General features: G+C 40.9%; 1 protein-coding gene across 3 annotated transcripts in view; it reads right to left on the bottom strand.

Moving 5' to 3' along the window:
• LOC126191061 (centrosome-associated protein CEP250-like) overlaps nucleotides 1-18,780 on the bottom strand; it is a 462,550-nt gene that overhangs the window by 89,173 nt on the left and 354,597 nt on the right. For all 3 annotated transcript variants that reach the window (XM_049931777.1, XM_049931775.1, XM_049931778.1), the window contains exons 12-13: nucleotides 17,664-17,921; nucleotides 9,189-9,394 (exon numbers count right to left, since the gene is read on the bottom strand). In XM_049931777.1, coding sequence (XP_049787734.1) covers nucleotides 9,189-9,394; nucleotides 17,664-17,921 — 464 coding nt within the window. The remainder of the gene's footprint in view (nucleotides 1-9,188; nucleotides 9,395-17,663; nucleotides 17,922-18,780) is intronic.

The raw sequence follows: 18,780 nt of genomic DNA, 5'->3' as shown, positions 1-18,780 counted from the left end.
GAAGGTAGGAAATGAGTTACTGGCAGAAGTAAAGCTGTGAGGATGGTTCATGAGCTGTGCTTGGGTAGCTCAAGTGGTAGAACACTTGTCAATGGAAAGCAAAGGTCTCAAGTTTGAGTCTCAGTCCAGCACGCAGTTTTAATCACCCAGAAAGTTTCATATCAGTGCAGTCTCCTGGAAACATCCTCTAGGGTGCGACCAAGCCAGGTCTCCACAGTATCCTTTCTTCCAGAATTGCTAGTCTTGCAAGTTTCACAGGAGTGTTGCTTCCAAGTTAGTAGATGTGATGAAGTAGTGGCAAATGTAAAGCTGTGAAGATAGTTGTGAGCATTGCCTGGGTAGTTCAGGCAGTAGAGCAATTACCCACAAAAGGCAAAAATCCCGGGTTTGGGTCTAGCACACAGTTTGAATCTGCCATGAAGTTTTACATCTACTACCGAGTGAAAATCTCATTCTGGAAACTACAGTATTCTTTCTTCCAGAAGTGCTCATGTTGCAAGTTTTGCAGGAGAGCTTCTGTGAAGTTTGGAAGGTAGAAGATGAGGTACTGACAGAAGTAAAGCTGTGAGAATGGATCATGAGCCATGCTTGAACAGCTCAGGCAGTAGAGCACTTGCTTGGAAAGAGCAAAGGTCCTGTGATTGAATCCCAGTCTGGCACACAGTTTTAATTTGCCAGGAAGTTTCAGTCTTACCATGATGCATCAGAATGTTAGAGGAGTAAAAAACAAAGTTAATGCACTTTTTATCCATTTATGTGATGTAAAAAGGAAGTTGATATATTATATCTGCCTGAGCAGCCTGTACATAAAGGAATCCATATGCTAACCATAAATGACTAAAAATCAGCAACCGATTTCAGTAGGAAAAATACAGATAAAGGAGGAGCTGTCATGTAAGCTAAAAATAACATCAAGTTCATAATTATTTCTGCTTAGATCAAGATTGGAAGCCTGCATTTGTGAACTGTTGCCCAGAAAGGTCATTTATAAATGTTACAGTAATAATACATAGATCCACAATGGAAAACTTTAAGATATTCTTAGAAAAACTTGAATATGTATTATGCCAGCTAGCAAACAAAAGACAGTAAATGAGAAACAGTGGAAATGTTAATATTCATTTTCTGAAAGATTCAAATAAGAGAAACAATTTGGAAATATCACTTAATACTTATAGGTTTTGTTGTTAATTTTCATGCCATAATTGCATAGGGAAGCAGTACACTAGTACACAATATTTTTGTAGGTGAACACTTAAACAGTGACATGAATGTTTATTCAGTAGTGAATACCCTCTTTGACCATGATTCACATGAGCCACAATTAATAACTTACCTAACAATAATTACATGGTAATTAATGAAAATGACTGCAAGGCAGGCATATCAACATAAAATTGATATGTATTGTAAGAGGTCAATATAAGACTTAAAGGGCAGTACATATTCTTAAAGTGTGAATCCAATGGACTCACTGAGATTTGAATAAAATCCTTCTACAAGCAAACTCAGGTTAAATGGATGAGGAATCAGGTGATCCTGGTTCATAAAATATAATGGGAAAGACAATACACAAATAAAAGTTGGTAAATGAGGACTGAGTCTTACCAGAAGTCTTAACTACCATAAAACTGTAGAAAGATCCACAAAGTGAACTCTAGATACAGTTAAGCTGCCAAAAGTGTACTATCCAGCAGATTTCTCAGTGAACTTTACCTGCTAGCATAAAGAAAATAACAAGAACCAGTGTGTGCGAAATGTGTGAGAAGTGTGGGTGGTAATATAAATTTTCAGGGAAAAAGCACAAAGTCCAGCTAAATCTCTCTCTCTCTCTCTCTCTCTCTCTCTCCTCTCTCTCTCTCTCTCTCTCTTCTCTCTCTCTCAGATTCCTACAGCTGTCACTGCATCCCATACATCTGTTGCCATCAGTTATACCTTCCCTGTCTTCTCCCGTTTCTCTTTTTCTCACGGCCTCCTTTACCCCATCTAACCAAGCAACCTTTGGTCTTCCTCTTTTCTTCTCCTTTTTCCATGAAGGCGGTACACAAGGTGATCTTTGGCCACCTGTCATATGTCATTCACATTGTATGTCCATACTACGTTCTTCTATTCTAACACTTACTACATCTCATGGCCTACATGCCAGTTCCAAACACCCCTCAGCATAAAAGCAGTTTGTTCTGGTTAAGAATGCTGATAGACAAAGTTTCCTCATGCAGCAGCTGAATGATCAATGAGACTTACAGGGAAGGTATCACATGCTGGCTACAAGGATGCTAGCAGAACACACTTTTGCTCCCTCTGGTCCTCGCTCTTGGCAAAGCATGCTGTGCCCCCCCCCCCCCCCCCTTCCAGGGATCTCCAGACACTATTCCACAACTGATCATCAATTACCATTTCCCTTCTGATTGGCTGGTGGTTCATTCACTGCACAAGGGTGTGCCCAGCCGTACTGCACACTATATATAATGTATACAGTACAGCTTTCACCCTTATTTATGTGCCTGTCAATGACTCAACACCTCTGCTACTCCAGGAGTTGTCACCTTTACTCCTAAATTCTTTAATGCCAATCAGGATTCTCAATGTTTGTAACTTGCAGTGGTCTGTACTTTGTTGGGTATTTAGAATTCATTACTAACATTTATGATTCTGGTTCTTTTCTTGACTAACAACTCTGACAATGCAACCACTTTCCTTTTTGTGAACTACATCTGTCACAAAACCCATGAATTGTCATCTTTTAATCACTGTCCATGGGAAAGGTAATTGATCAATACTGCCTATTACTATCACATGTCACTGTCTGCACATCCTGTCTTCAAGCATTGCCTCTTAATTTCCCTCCCTTTATAGACTGTTGGGACAAATGCTATCAGTTGCTTCCTTGTACCACCACACATGAATACCTCACTTCAACAGACAGAAATTATACATCTGCACTCATACTGTGCAAGGCACTGTGAAGATTGTGGCACATAGCATCGCCCATTGTACATCTACAAACATACTCCGAAAGCCACCGTAAGGTGTGTGATGGAAGGTACCTTGTACCACTACTACTCATTTCCTTTCCTGTTCCACTCGCAAACAGAGTGAGGGTAAAACTACTGTCTATATGCCTCCATATAAACCCTAATTTCAAGTATCTTATCTTCATGGTACTTACATGTAATTTATGTTGGTGGCATTAGAATTGTTATGCAGTCAGTTTCAAATGCTAGTTCTCTCATTTTTCTCCATAGTGTTCCTCAAAAAGAATGTTGGCTTCCCTCCAGCAATTCCATTTGAGTTCCTAAAGCATCTCTATAACACTTGCATGTTTTTCGAACCTACTGGTAACAGATCTGGCAGTGGCCTTTGAACTGTTTCAATGTCTTCCTTTAACCCAGCCTGGTATGGATCCTGAACACTCAAACAGTACTCAAGAATAGGTTGCACTAGCATCTTATATGCAGTCTACTTTACAGATGAACCACACTTTCCCAAAATTCTCCCAATAAATTGAAGTTGACCATCCACCTTCCGTACCACAATCCTCATATGCTCATTCCATGTCACTTTGCAACATGATACCCAGATATTTAAACGAAGTGACTGTGTTAAGCAGGACACTACTAATGCTGTATCCAAACATTATGGTTTTTTTCCCCTACCCATCCACATAAACTTACATTTTGTGATCCACAATGATCCATGTCAGTGTGCTTGAGAACTGGCAACTATGATGAACTGTTATCACTCTACCAGTATGTGATATTTGCATGCTGTGGGGAAGGTTCAAAATGGCTGTCACATGTTTTAAGCCAAAATCACAAAAATCAGCATTGTGCATCTATGCTTGCTCGTCATAAACTGGCTCGTGAACAACACTAACCGTTCCTATCTTATACCATCGCTCATGATGAGAAATGGTGTCTTTGTATTAATATAAGGAAAAGAAAGGACTGGCTGAGCCCAAACAAAGCAGCAGATCCCTGTACAAAGACCTTTGCACATCTACAAAAGATAATGTTATGCATCTGGTGAAACAGCAACAGTGCGGTGTCATAAGAATTGTTTCCCCAAGATGTAACCATCACTGCTGACATTTATTGTCAACAACTGAGACATCTTGCAGATGCAGTCCAAGAACAGTGATCAGGAAGATTGCCTGAAGTGATGCTACTACACGACAATGCCCACCCGCATTCTGCTAGACTGACAAAAAACACTACACAGGAGATGTGTTGGGAAGTCATTCCACACTCATCTTATTCACCTAATCTTCCACCTTCAGATTCTCATCTTTTCTGCTCTCTGTCAAACAACCTTCAAGAAACTTGCTTTCCCAATGAAAATGCACTCCTGCATGGCTTGACATGTTCTTCACCTCAAAACCAAGTGACCTCTACAGTCGCGAAACTGAAATGTTACTCCAGCACTCACAGACTTTTGTAATTATGAAGGATAATATATTATTGATGCCTAAACTCTCTGTTATTTGCATTTTCCACGTTTATTAAACTTTTCGAAAAATGCTATGAGCTTAAGCACCAACTCAATATATAGAAAATAATAATAGTCCTATCACACTTGCCTGGGGCACTCCTGAAAATACCTTTGTCTCTGATGAACACTCACCATCAGGGGCAATATTCCATATACTTATACTTTCATTAACTGTCTGCATTGGGACACTGTCTTAAATGCTTTCTGGAAATGTGGCATCTGCCTGTTGCCCTTCATTCATAGGTCACAGCATACCATGTGAGAAAAGGGCAAGCTGAGATTCACATGAGCAGCACTTTCTAACACTATGATGATTCATGGACATAAGCTTCTAGGTCTCCAGAAAATTTATTATATTCTAACTGACAATGTGTTCAAGGATTCTGCAGCAAGCCAATGTTAGGGATGTTGGTCTGTAATTTTGTGGGTCCATTCTCTTACCTTTCTTATATACAGAAGTCACCTGCACTTTTTTTTCAGTTGCTTAAGACTTTGTGCTGGATGAAAGATTCACAGTAATTCAAGCTAAGTATGGGCCATTGCCATACAGTAGTCTCTGTAAAACTGAATTGGGTTCCATCCAGACCTGATGACATGTTTGTTTTCAGCTCTTTCAGTTATTTCTCTCTGTCAGGGATACTGATTACTATGTAGTCCGTACAGGAGTCTGTTCAATGCTCAAATTACATTATCTCTGTATGACTCCTGTGTGAACAATTTCTTAAATGCAGAAATTTAAACTTTGACTTTTGTTTTGCTATTTTCAACTGCCAAACCTGACTGATCAGTGAGTGAGTGGATGAAGGCCTTAGACCTGCTTAGTGGTTTTACATAAGACAAGAATTTTCTCAAGTTCTCAGCCAGGTCTTTTGGTAAGGTATGACATACTAATGCTGTCAATAAGGTCCGGCGTGTTTGTAGCTACAAGGTCTAAGATATTTCCATTGCAGGTGGGCTGCCAAACTGCCTGCTCAAAACTGTTTTCAGAAAACATGTTCAAAAGTACTTTGCATGACTGTCTGTCTATACAACCCCCCCCCCTCCCCCCCCCCCCCAATGAATCCAATGACATCCCATTCATATGTGGTAGGTTAAAGTCACTTCAACTACTACTGCATGGTCTAAGTATTTATGCACTATTGACCAGACTTCCTTGGAATGACTCTAGAACTGTCATAGTGCAATCAGGTGGCCAGTAAAAACATCCAACAATTATTTGTTTCCACCTTGGTCTGTTATACATGACCACATAACTTCACTGTCGCACTCAACTTCGATCTCAATAAACACTCCCCCTCGTATGATGTTTAATCTGTCTTTCCAGTATATGCTTCATGACTAGCTAAATATCTCAGAGCTCTTAAACAACTGAAACTTCAGGTAAGAAATATCAACAATGCAGGAAAAGACAAGACTGCTGCTTACCATAATGAAGCCATGTCAAGTTGCAGACATGCACAGTTAAAAGACACTCACATATAGCTTTCAGCCACAGCCTTTGTCAGTATAAGAGACCCTCCCCCCTCCCCCCCCTCCCCCCCCCCCCCCACACACACCTGGCTGCTGTGTCCGAGCGGTTCTAGGCACTTCAGCTGGAACCATGCTGCTGCTACGGTTGCAGGTTCAAATCCTGCCTCGGGCATGGATGTGTGTGATGTCCTTAGGTTAGTTAGGTTTAAGTAGTTTTAAGCCTAGGGGACTGATGACCTCAGATGTTAAGTCCCATAGTGCTTAGAGCCATTTGAACCTGTTGAACACACACACACACACACACACACACACACACACACACACCTCGTGCACATGGCTGCCAACTCCAGTATATCGGGCCGGAATGCAACATTACATGGTATGCAAGCAGCAATCTGGAGGGGGTGGGGAAGGAGAAGGGATAGTAGTGTGCAGGTGGGGAGAGAGATGAATGCTGCCTCATGGAGCATGCAGCAACTAAACTGCCAACAGGCACAGTGTCAGGAGGTTGTGGAGCAGACAGGTGAGGAAAAAAAGGAGCAAAAGAGGAGAGGAATGGGAAAAGACGGGCAGATCCATTGGCAGATGGCTGAAAGTAAACAGGATGGGAGATGAGATTGGGAAGGAGATGATAAGACAGAGAGGGTGGAAACTGTTGGATGGAGGGTGTGGGGACAGTATGTTACCATTGGTTGAGGCCAGGATAATTACAGGAGCAGAAAATGTGTTGTATGGATAACTCCCATCTGCACAGTTCAGAAAAAATTGTGGTGTAGGGAAGGATCCAGGTGGCTCAGATAGTGAAGCAGCCATTGAAATCAAGTGTGTTATGTTCAGCTGCATGTTGTGTCACAGGGTGGTCTACTTTGTTCTTGGCAACACTTTGGTGGTGGCTGTTCATCCTGGTGGACAGCTGGTTAGTACTCGTACCAATATAAAAAACTGTGCAATGATTGCGGCAGAGCTGGTAAATGACATGGCTCCTTTCATAGGTGGCCCAGTCCCTAATGGGATAGGATAAACCTGTGAGAGGACTGGAGTAGGAAGTGCTAGGTAGGTGGATAAGGCAGTTTTGCACCTGGGTCTTCCACAAGGATACGATCCTTGTGGAAATAGTTGGGACTAGGAGTTGCATAGGGATGGATTAGGATGTTGTGGAGGTTGGGTGGGCGATGGAACACCTCTATAGCAGGTGTGGGAAGTGTCTTGGGTAGGACGTCCCTCATTTCAGGGCACAATGATAGATAATCAAAATTGATCATCATAGTTCATTAAAATTAATTATCTATCATCATGCCCTGAAATGAGGGCCATCCTACCAGAGATACTTCCCAATCTTCCTAAAGTGGTGTTCTATTGCCCACCCAACCTTCACAACAGCCTAGTCCATCCCTATGCCACTCCCAATCTCTTGCAACAAAGATCATATCCTGTGGAAGATCCAGGTGCAAAGCCTGTCTAATCAACTTCCTATTCCACTCCTGTGACAGGTTTACCCCACCCCATCAGGGGCCAGCCACATGTGAAAGCAGCCATGTAATTTATTAGCTCTGCTGCAATCACTGCACGTCTTTTTATATTGGAATGACTATCAACCACCTGTTGGCCAAGATGAAAGGTCACTGCCAAACTGTGGCCGAGACCAAAGTAGAGCACCCTGTGGCACAGCATGCAGCTGAACATAACACACATGATTTCAACAGCTGCTTCACTTTCCAAGCCATACAGATCCTTCCCTCTATCACCAGCTTATCTGAACAGTACAAATGGGAGGCATCCTTACAATAACACATTTTCCACTTTCATAGTCAGCCCAGCCTCAACCTATGATAATATACCACCCCACACCCTCCAGCCAACAGTTTCCACCCCTCTGTCCTATCATCTCCTCACCATTTTCATCTCCCACCCTGTTTATTTGCAGCCCTTTGCCAATGCATCCACCCATCTTGCCCCACTCCTCTCATTTTTTGTTCCATTTTTCCCCATCTACCTGTCCCAAAACCTCCTGACACTGTGCCTGTTGGCAGTCTAGTGCCTGCACACTCTGCCAGACAGTGTCTCTCTCTCTCTCTCTCTCTCTCTCTCTCTCTCTCTCTCTCTCTCTCTCCACCTGCACACTACTATCCCTTCCCCTCCTCCTCCAGACTGCTGCTTGCATCCCACACAATGTTGCATTCTGGCCTAATATGCTGGAGTTGGTGGTCATGTGTGTGTGAGGTATGCTTGCCTGTGTGTGTGTGTGTGTGTGTGTGTGTGTGTGTGTGTGTGTGTGTGTGTGTGTGTGAATGGTGCATGTACGTCTTTTTTAATGACAAAAGCTGTGGCTGAAAGCTATATGGGAGTGTCTTTTAATTGTATGTGTCTGCAACTTGAAGTGGCTTCTTTACAGTAAGCAGCGATCTGTCTTTTCCTACAGTGTTGGCACCCCAGAGGTTTCTAATTCAAGTTTCAGTCAGCCCTTGATCCCCAAAAAAAATTGTTCAGAACTTCAAAATTCCACCTTCCATATCCCACTTGTGATAGTTTGTGCACTGTTTTCCTAACACACACATTAATTCTATTAAATATGTATTATAACTGGTTATATTAGCAATATAGGGAAGGCATTAAGTCACAGACACAATAAAAAAAATGCTACAGATGCACCACTTTGAATTATGTTGTTCATCAGAAGAAGAAAACACATATTTCCATAAGTACAACTTTCTTTCTCTCTCTCTCTCTCTCTCTCTCTCTCTCTCTCACACACACACACACACACACACACACACACAAAGTTATCTCCTTATGTTTCTAATTTTCTGCCTTTCGTTACATACATGTCATAGGTTGAGTGCTTCCTCAAAATGATCAGTAGTTATTTACTTTTACACTTCACATTCTGTTTTGGATTTTCCATTATGACATTTGGGCCACCATATCGGAGGATGGAAGAAAACTGACATCCCTATGTTATGTAATGAATATGTTAACTGCCTGTTCCAGTTTGTAAGTTTCCTTTTGAGTAGCATCAGAATAAATTACTTTTGTTGCAAGCTGCCAATCTCTCTCACCCCTAAGAGGCAAATTGTATGTCATGGTTGAGCACACCACCCAGTATCTAGACTTTCGCTGGCTATGCCTGACATTTTAGTTTGTTGTTTTTTAGGCCTCAGTGATTTTAACTGTAGTCAGATAATGAATTACATTGGTTGAACACTTAACTTCCTTCATAAATCACTTACTCTTGAAGATCACGAATTGTCTTTTCTTTGGCATTTTGTTCTTCTTGACTCATTTGGACAAGCTGTAGAAGTCTTTCCATTTCTACTTGCGAACGCTGTGCATCTTCTTTGGATTTCTCCAGCTCCTTTTGATGAGTTTCAACCTGTTGTTCTAGTTCTAGCATTCTTTTCTGTATTTCTGCATTTCCACCCCTTGCTCCTGCACCCTAGAATACAAGTATTTGTTATTACATTATAAAAGCCTTATTTTGTAAGATAAACTAATGATTAGCTTCCTAAAACAGCATGTGTATTTGTAACAGGAGGAACTTTCACATATGTACACAAGAAGATAAACAAAATAATAAAAGACTAGTATACTCTATATGGTTTGTGTGTGTGTGTGTGTGTGTGTGTGTGTCTGTGTCTGTGTCTGTGTCTGTGTCTGTTTTTGTGTTTGTGTGGAGGGAGAGTGAATGATTCACAGGTTTAATAACTGAGTGACTGTACCATTTTTGAGAATATTCTAATTAATTTTATCTCAAATGCAGCTACAGCTTTTATTTTAATCACAATTTGACTGACATCATATTCTATAGGTAAAGACACACTGATTGTCAGGCCAGTTAAAACATCTTTAATTCCAATAAATATTGAAGAAATGAGCTTGCAAAAAAGGACAGTTGTAAAAACATGACATCCAACATAACAAAGCCAAGCCAAGAAACCCCATGTCTGTTATTGTCATTCCAGGTTCTTTTAGAATTAGGTTTAGGGTAGCTCAGAAATGAAATGATATAACCAAATGGCATTACTGGATAAGAGATCCCTTATGGGGCTGTTTGGCTACCTGGTGCAAGTCTTGCTATTTGACACCACTTTGGTGATTTGTGCATCAATGAAGATGAGACGAAATGATGAGGAGAACACAAACACCCAGTCACTGAGTGAAGAAAACCACTGACCCACCCAGGAATCCAACCCAGGAACACCTGATCTAGAGGCAGCTATGCTAACCACAAGACCATGAGCTGCAGACTATTTTACCTCAATAACAGCCATTATTAATCATTACTGCACCAGAAATTTCATTTTTCATAGTTTGTAGTATGATTAAGTTCCAGACAGTGCTCAACAATGATTGATTTAGTTGCCTGTCTCAGTGGTGTGTGCCTCTGATGTTCATGGCATCTGATGCCCAATGCCCTAGTTGTTTGGCCAGTGTACAGCATGCCACATTGGCAAGGTATATTATAAATTCCTGATTTTCATATACTAAAGTCATCTTTCACATTTCCAAATAGTCTTCTTATTTTGGAAGGTGGACAGAACATGCACTTTATGTTATGCTTCTTGAGAATCCTGCCAATCTTGCCAGAAATAAGTTCCTCATAAGGTAGGTAAACCACAATCTTTGCTTCATCTTCTTTTTTCCTATATTGTGGCAGAGTGTCTGGTTGAAAGGCCTTCTGTAACCACTTTTGCAAAAGACAGAGTAGATTCTGTATTTCTGATGTCACACTAACTTGGTCTGTGGACCAATGAGTTTAGAACTCCATTCTCCTGAGCTGGGTGATGACAGGTGCTAGCTTACAGGTCTAAACCAGTGTGTATTGTTTTACAACACACATTGTGGTGACACAAGCCATGTGTTCTCCTTTTAACAAATACACCCATGAAAATAGCATCTGTTCTATGGTGAACTTCATATTTGGACCATGTGAGTTGAGAGTTCCAGAAACTCACTGATCCCCTCCCAGACATGAGGCCAGATCACAAAGGTATCATCAACATATCTGAAGAAGCACGTGAGTTTGTATCTAGCTGTCTCTAATGCTTCCTCCTCAAATTTCTTCTTGAGTATATTGACAACCAGTGGAGACAGGGGGCTGTTACACAGCCATTCCTACTGTCTACTCACAATCTTCACCCCCACATAGAAAAAATGTTGAAATCAGTACATGTCTGAACACGTCCATCAGAACAATGTCAAATTTCTCTCAATCAGTTCTAATGAGACTTTCAGTGATATCTTAGTAAACATGAAGACCACATCAAAACTGACCAGTTCTTTGGATATGTTGCTGCTCGTGACATTGCAAAAAGTCCTCTGAGTTGTGGAAGTGGTGAATACACAGCAGTTTCTTCAAATACTTAGCTGCTCAGTACATTTATGTGCCAATGTTGCAGACAGTGGGTGTAGTGGCATACCCTCTTTGTGTTCTTCTGGCAGTCCATAGAGACTATGTGGAACTGATGCATTAGATCATAGCTGTTTGATGACCTTGTCATGCGTACCTGTTGCCTTCAAGAAAGCCCCAGCCTTTTTGTCCACTCTGTCCATAGGGTCATATTCCAAAAGTAGGTATGCTGTGCCTTCCAGAAGTTGACAAACTTCCTCATAATTCTCAGTCTGCTGCATAATGATTGTGGACTTCCCTTTGTCTGCTGACAAAACCACAATGTTGTTGTCTTCCCAGAGCTTCTGTTCCAGACTCTTGTTACTGGAAATGATTTATTTTGGAGGTTCTGTCTTGGTGACTGCCCTGCAGTGCTCCCGACAGATTTTTTGTGCTGCATTTGGTGGAAGTGCATTGGCTACAGGGTCCACTGAACCAATTAAACTTGAAATAGGCACATTCCTGGGAGTAGTTGTAAAGTTGAGACCACAGCTCAGTACCTTCAAAGTAGTGTAATCAAACTGCTTACCACTAAGGTTAATCACAGTGCAAGTATCCTCCATGTGCTGTGCTTTCTTACTCATGTGGTCAAACTCAGACTGGCACAATGAGACATTCTTCCTGGTGCACTCTGCTAGGGACCATTGGGCACTGTCTTCCCAGCCTCAATCTTTACCTGCTATGGAGACTGCCCTGTACAGGTGAAGGTGTATAACTCTCATGCCAGCACATCTAGCCTGTGACACATATCTCAAATCCCTTCCCTGACTAGTACCATGTTCATCTGATGTTTTATTTTGTTCATCAACAGCTGGTTTAGCTCAGAAAGTGAATGAGAAAATTCCTGAAAAGATGGCTCACAATAAGAATGCTTTGTGATGAGTTTCCACAAATTGCAAAAACTGATTTGCATTTGATTGTCACAAATCCCTTAAATTTTCACAAACCGTGTTCCCGTTGGATTCCAAAAATGCTTACGGATTTCCACAAAATATAGTGACCTGGCAGTACTTTGCCATTTCTTACGCAATACAGTGACAGGGGAGATGATTTCTTAAACAGAAATCTGAGTGGTGTGAGTTTATCATGTCACTCTAGAATAAAAACAAACATCAGTGGTGTGGAAGCACTCAAATAACCACAAAAAAACAAAAATTTGGAACAACATTGTCAGCAAAAAAATCGCACACACTGTGTTCTGGGAGAGACATGGAATTTTGCTTGTTGAGTTCCTTCACTGAGGTGAGACCATAAATATGGTATGGTACTGTGATACATTCATAAAACTCCAACATAAATTCAAAACAGAAGGCATGAAATGCTGAGTCAAGAATGTATAACAACAAAAACAATCAATTATTGACAAAATTATTTAACTGGATAGATAAAAAAATCTACTCACCAAGCGGCGGCAAAACTCACACATAAAAGATGGTTGTAATTGGCAAGCTTTCGGTGCTAGTGGCTGCTTCTTCAGTCAGAAGGGCTGAAGGGGAAGAAAGAAAGGTGAAGGAAAAGGACTGGAGAGGTCTAGGGAAAGAGGTAGATTTTGGGACAGTCACGCAGGACCACAGGTCAGGGGAGACTTATCGTACGGGCTGAAAAGGAAAGACTGATTGTTGGGGACTGCATTGAACATGTGAAGACCTGAGAGCTTAAAGGTGGAAGAGAGGGTAATATGTAAACAGAGATTGCTGCTTAAACATCATGCGTGAGTTATTAAGAGTGAAAACCTAAGTGCACTGTACGTAACAGAGGTGGGGGAGGGTTTTTTTTGTTGTTGTTGTTGTGGTCTTCAGTCCTGAGACTGGTTTGATGCAGCTCTCCATGCTACTCTATCCTGTGCAAGCTTCTTCATCTCCCAGTACCTACTGCAACCTGCATCCTTCTGAATCTGCTTAGTGTATTCATCTCTTGGTCTCCTTCTACGATTTCTACCCTCCACGCTGCCCTCCAATACTAAATTGGTGATCCCTTGATGCCTCAGAACATGTCCTATCAACCGATCCCTTCTTCTAGTCAAGTTGTGCCACAAACTTCTCTTCTCCCCAATCCTATTCAATACCTCCTCATTAGTTATGTGATCTACCCATCTAATCTTCACCATTCTTCTGCAGCACCACATTTTGAAAGCTTCTATTCTCTTCTTGTCCAAACTATTTATTGTCCATGTTTCACTTCCATACATGGCTACACTCCATACAAATACTTTCAGAAATAACTTCCTGACACTTAAATCTATACTCGATGTTAACAAATTTCTCTTCTTCAGAAACGCTTTCCTCGGCATTGCCAGTCTACATTTTATATCCTCTCTACTTCGACCATCATCAGTTATTTTGCTCCCCAAATAGCAAAACTCCTTTACTACTTTAAGTGTCTCATTTCCTAATCTAATACCCTCAACATCACCCGACTTAATTCGACTACATTCCATTATCCTCGTTTTGCTTTTGTTGATGTTCATCTTATACCCTCCCTTCAAGACACTATCCATTCCGTTCAACTGCTCTTCCAAGTCCTTTGCTGTCTCTGACAGAATTACAATGTCATCGGCAAACCTCAAAGTCTTTATTTCTTCTCCATGGATTTTAATACCTACTCCGAATTTTTCTTTTGTTTCCTTCACTGATTGCTCAGTATACAGATTGAATAACATTGGGGAGAGGCTACAACACTGTCTCACTCCCTTCCCAACCACTGCTTCCCTTTCATGTCCCTCGACTCTTATAACTGCCATCTGGTTTCTGTACAAATTGTAGATAGCCTTTTGCTCCCTGTATTTTACCCCACTACTTTCAGAATTTGAAAGAGAGTATTCCAGTCAACATTGTCAAAAGCTTTCTCTAAATCTACAAATGCTAGGAACATAGGTTTGCCTTTCTTTAATCTAGCTTCTAAGATAAGTCGTAGGGTCAGTATTGCCTCACGTGTTCCAATATTTCTACGGAATCCAAACTGATCTTCCCCAAGGTCGGCTTCTACTAGTTTTTCCATTCGTCTGTAAGGAATTCGCGTTAGTATTTTGCAGCTGTGACTTATTAAACTGATAGTTTGGTAATTTTCACATCTGTCATCACCTGCTTTCTTTGGGATTGGAATTATTATATTCTTCTTGAAGTCTGAGAGTATTTCGCCTGTCTCATACATCTTGCTCACCAGATGGTAGAGTTTTGTCAGGACTGGCTCTCCCAAGGCTGTCAGTAGTTTTAATGGAATGTTGTCTACTCCCGGGGCCTTGTTTCGACTCAGGTCTTTCAGTGCTCTGTCAAACTCTTCACGCAGTATCTTATCTCCCATTTTGTCTTCATCTACATCCTCTCCCATTTCCATAAAATTGTCCTCAAGTACATTGCCCTTGTATAGACCCTCTACATACTCCTTCCACCTTTCTGCTTTCCATTCTTTGCTTAGAACTTGGTTTCCATCTGAGCTCTTGATATTCATACAAGTGGCTCTCTTTTCTCCAAACGTCTCTTTAATTTTCCTGTAGGCAGAATCTATCTTGCCCCTAGTGAGATAAGCTTCTACATCCTTACATTTGTCCTCTAGCCATTCCTGCTTAGCCATTTTGCACTTCCTGTTGATCTCATTTTTTAGAAGTTTGTATTCCTTTTTGCCTGCTTCATTTACTGCATTTTTATATTTTCTCCTTTCATCAGTTAAAATCAATATTTCTTCTGTCACCCAAGGATTTCTAGTAGCTCTCATCTTTTTACCTATTTGATCCTCTGCTGCCTTCACTACTTCATCCCTCAGAGCTACCCATTCTTCTTCTACTGTATTTCTTTCCCCAATTCCTGTCAATTGTTCCCTTATACTCTCCCTGAAACTTTGTACAACCTCTGGTTTATTCAGTTTTTCCAGGTCCCATCTCCTTAAATTCCCACCTTTTTGCAGTTTCTTCAGTTTTAATCTACAGTACATAACCAATAGATTGTGGTCAGAGTCCACATCTGCCTCTGGAAATGTCTTACAATTTAAAACCTGGTTCCTAAATCTCTGTCTTACCATTATATAATATGTCTGATACCTTCTAGTATCTCCAGGCTTCTTCCATGTATACAACCTTCTTTTATGATTCTTGAACCAAGTGTTAGCTATGATTAAGTTGTGCTCTGTGCAAAATTCTACCAGGCGGCTTCCTCTTTCATTTCTTAGCCCCAATCCATATTCACCTACTACGTTTCCTTCTCTCCCTTTTCCTACTACCGAATTCCAATCACCCATGACTATTAAATTTTTGTCTCCCTTCACTATCTGAATAATTTCTTTTATTTCATCATACATTTCATCAATTTCTGCATCATCTGCAGAGCTAGTTGGCATATAAACTTGTACTACTGTAGTAGACGTGGGCTTCGTATCTATCTTGGCCACAATAATGCATTCACTATGCTATTTGTAGTAGCTTACCCACACTCCTATTTTTTTATTCATTATTAAACCTACTCCTGCATTACCCCTATCTGATCTTGTATTTACAACCCTGTAATCACCTGACCAGAAGTCTTGTTCCTCCTGCCACCAAACTTCACTAATTCCCACTATATCTATCTTTAACCTATCCATTTCCCTTTTTCAATTTTCTAACCTGCCTGCCCAATTAAGGGATCTGACATTTCACGCTCCGACCCATAGAATGCCAGTTTTCTTTCTCTTGATAACAACGTCCTCCTGAGTAGTCCCCGCCCGGATATCCAAATGGGGGACTATTTTACCTCTGGAATATTTTACCCAAGAGGACACCATCACCATTTAACCATACAGTAAAGCTGCATGCCCTCGGGAAAAATTACGGCTGGAGTTTCCCCTTGCTTTCAGCCATTTGCAGTACCAGCACAGCAAGGCCATTTTGGTTAGTGTTACAAGGTCATATCAGTCAGTCATCCAGACTGTTACCCCTGCAACTACTGAAAAGGCTGCTGCCCCTCTTCAGGAACCACATGTTTGTCTGGCCTCTCAACAGATACCCCTCCATTGTGGTTGCACCTACGGTACGGTAATCTGTATCGCTGAGGCACGCAAGCCTCCCCACCAACGGCAACGTCCATGGTTCATGGGAGGGGTGGGGTGGGGGGGGTATGGTCAGGGGGAGGGGGGAGGGGGGGGAGGAGGTTGGTGAAAATATACGGGAAAGGCAATGAAATGTGTCTTGTCTTTCCCGTCTATTTTTCACCACCCCCCCTCCCACTTCCGTTATGTACAATGCACTTAGCTTTTCTCTCTTATTAACTCATGCTTGATGTTTAAGCAATAATCTCTGTCTGTATATTACTCTGTCTTCCACCTTTAAGTTCTCAAGTTTTGACGTTTTGTCCAATGCAGTTCCCAACAATCAGTCTTTCCTTCTCATCCTGTACAATAAGTCTCCCCGACCTGCGGTTATGAGTGACTTTCCCAAAATCTACCCTTTTCCCTAGACCTCTCCAGTCCTTTCCCTTCACCCTTCTTCCTTCCCCTTCAACTCTTCTGCCTGAAGAAGGAGCCACTGTCTCCAAAAGCTTGCCAATTACAACAGTCCTTTATGTGTGTGTTCCGCCACCACTTGGTGAGTAGATTTTTTATCTATCCAATTAAATAATTCAGTCAAGGTTGTGTTGTTTCATGACAGTGAACATCCCCATTTTTATGGTATCACTCAAAACCGTATTCAACAATTTGGTTGGGAGCAGTTCGATAACCTGCCACACAGCCATGATCTTGCACCTTCTGACTACCACTTATTCTTGAACTTGAAGCATGATAGTGGAGGAAGGTGCTTTGACAGTGAAGTCAGTGTGAAAAGCGGTGTTCTGCAGCAGCTGTCTTCACTGGCAGCATCTTTCTGTGAAGATGGCATAGAAAAGTTTGTTTCCTGCTATGACAAATGTTGGTCCTATGGTGGCAATTAGTTAGGAAAATAATTTATGCCCTTTCTTGAAAAAATTTGAATTGGAAAAACTGAGTTTTTTTAGAAATAGTAATTACTTTCTGGATATGCTTTGTATTATTGTATACTTTCACTTTCACGTGTGTCAGTTTTTGCTATTAATTATGATACATATGGTGTGTGTGTGTGTGTGTGTGTGTGTGTGTGTGTGTGTGTGTGTGTGTGTGTGTATGCACGCACATTTGTGCACATGCATGCACTCATACCCACATGCATTTATATATACTGGCAGAGTCATAATTTAGAGTGAAAACTGACATGGGTGAAAGCATAAAATAACAGAAGGAAAAATATTCCAGTGTATATGGTTACATGAAGGAGCCATTGGCAAGATATATATATGCCAGAATGAGACAAATCAGTAGAATTGTGGAAGTAACATACCTTCTGAAGCTGTGCCTCCAGCTGATCAAGTTTTTCTTTCCTTTTCTTCAGTTTCTGATCTGCATCTGCTATAGATTTTTCTTTTTCTTCTAATTGCCTACTTTTACTATCTAAGCCTCTCTTGTGCTCCTCTAATTGTCTCCTCTGCTCTTCTAGTTGTTTCTTCTGCTCTTCTAATTGCATTCTAAGGGCGGTAGCTTCTTCTCCAGCTCTCGCTGCGCCATTCGCTAGTTTCTTGTTCGCTTCTTGAAGATCCAGCTGAAACGAAAGTGGCACATACTGCTGCAGTATAAAAATACATCCAATCTTCAGTTTTCATTTTTATGTTTAAAAATATCTTATCCTAAGAGTGGAGCAAGTGCTGGTCATTAGTTGGAGGCTGTATTGTAGTTTACAATATAACTCATGGTTTATGCCTTATTAAAAGAAAACCAACAAGGAAAAAATACTTAACCTAATCAGAAGCAGTATTATGACAACTGAAAATCAGTTACAACAGGAAGCAATTTAGAACTATGGACCACAGGAATGATACTGCACAACACAGCACTTTTTAAATAGTAGTATCAACACATATGCGAGCAAGCATGAGCAAACATGTGCACACACATACACACACACCTTTGTGCACTTATTATTTACATTATTTGTGTAATGTGACAACTGCAATTAGAAATTCTAAAAATTCAGTTCTGCTGTGAAAAGTTTTACTGATTATTTTCAATGATACAGTTGCATCACTATATCATTACATCAATTGAGACATATTTTTTCCATGAATATAACACTTGTTGGGATATGAATGAGGAAAGATAATCAGTCAGCATATGGTAGAGATATTGAGTACTGGATATTCAAATAAACAAGAACTTGAACATAGTAGCTCAGTTTATGAACTCACATGTTTCTTCAGGGAACACACATTACAAAGCAACATTGTCCCAGTGCAGTGGCCCAACAGTGCTGAGACAATGTAATTGTGTTTATAGATATGCTTTAAGGATGGATTCAAGTTGTAAACTGATTTCTGTGTGTGGATTCTTGTTTGTGTCCCCAACTGCTTAAAACCTGCACTGTGTCATGAAAGGTGATCTTTCATAGCCTTTCAATAAGATAT

Source organism: Schistocerca cancellata, chromosome 6 (assembly GCF_023864275.1).
Source record: "Schistocerca cancellata isolate TAMUIC-IGC-003103 chromosome 6, iqSchCanc2.1, whole genome shotgun sequence".
Lineage (NCBI taxonomy): Eukaryota > Metazoa > Arthropoda > Insecta > Orthoptera > Acrididae > Schistocerca > Schistocerca cancellata.
Note: the sequence above shows the minus strand (reverse complement) of the source record. Positions and strands in the feature narration are given on the sequence as shown.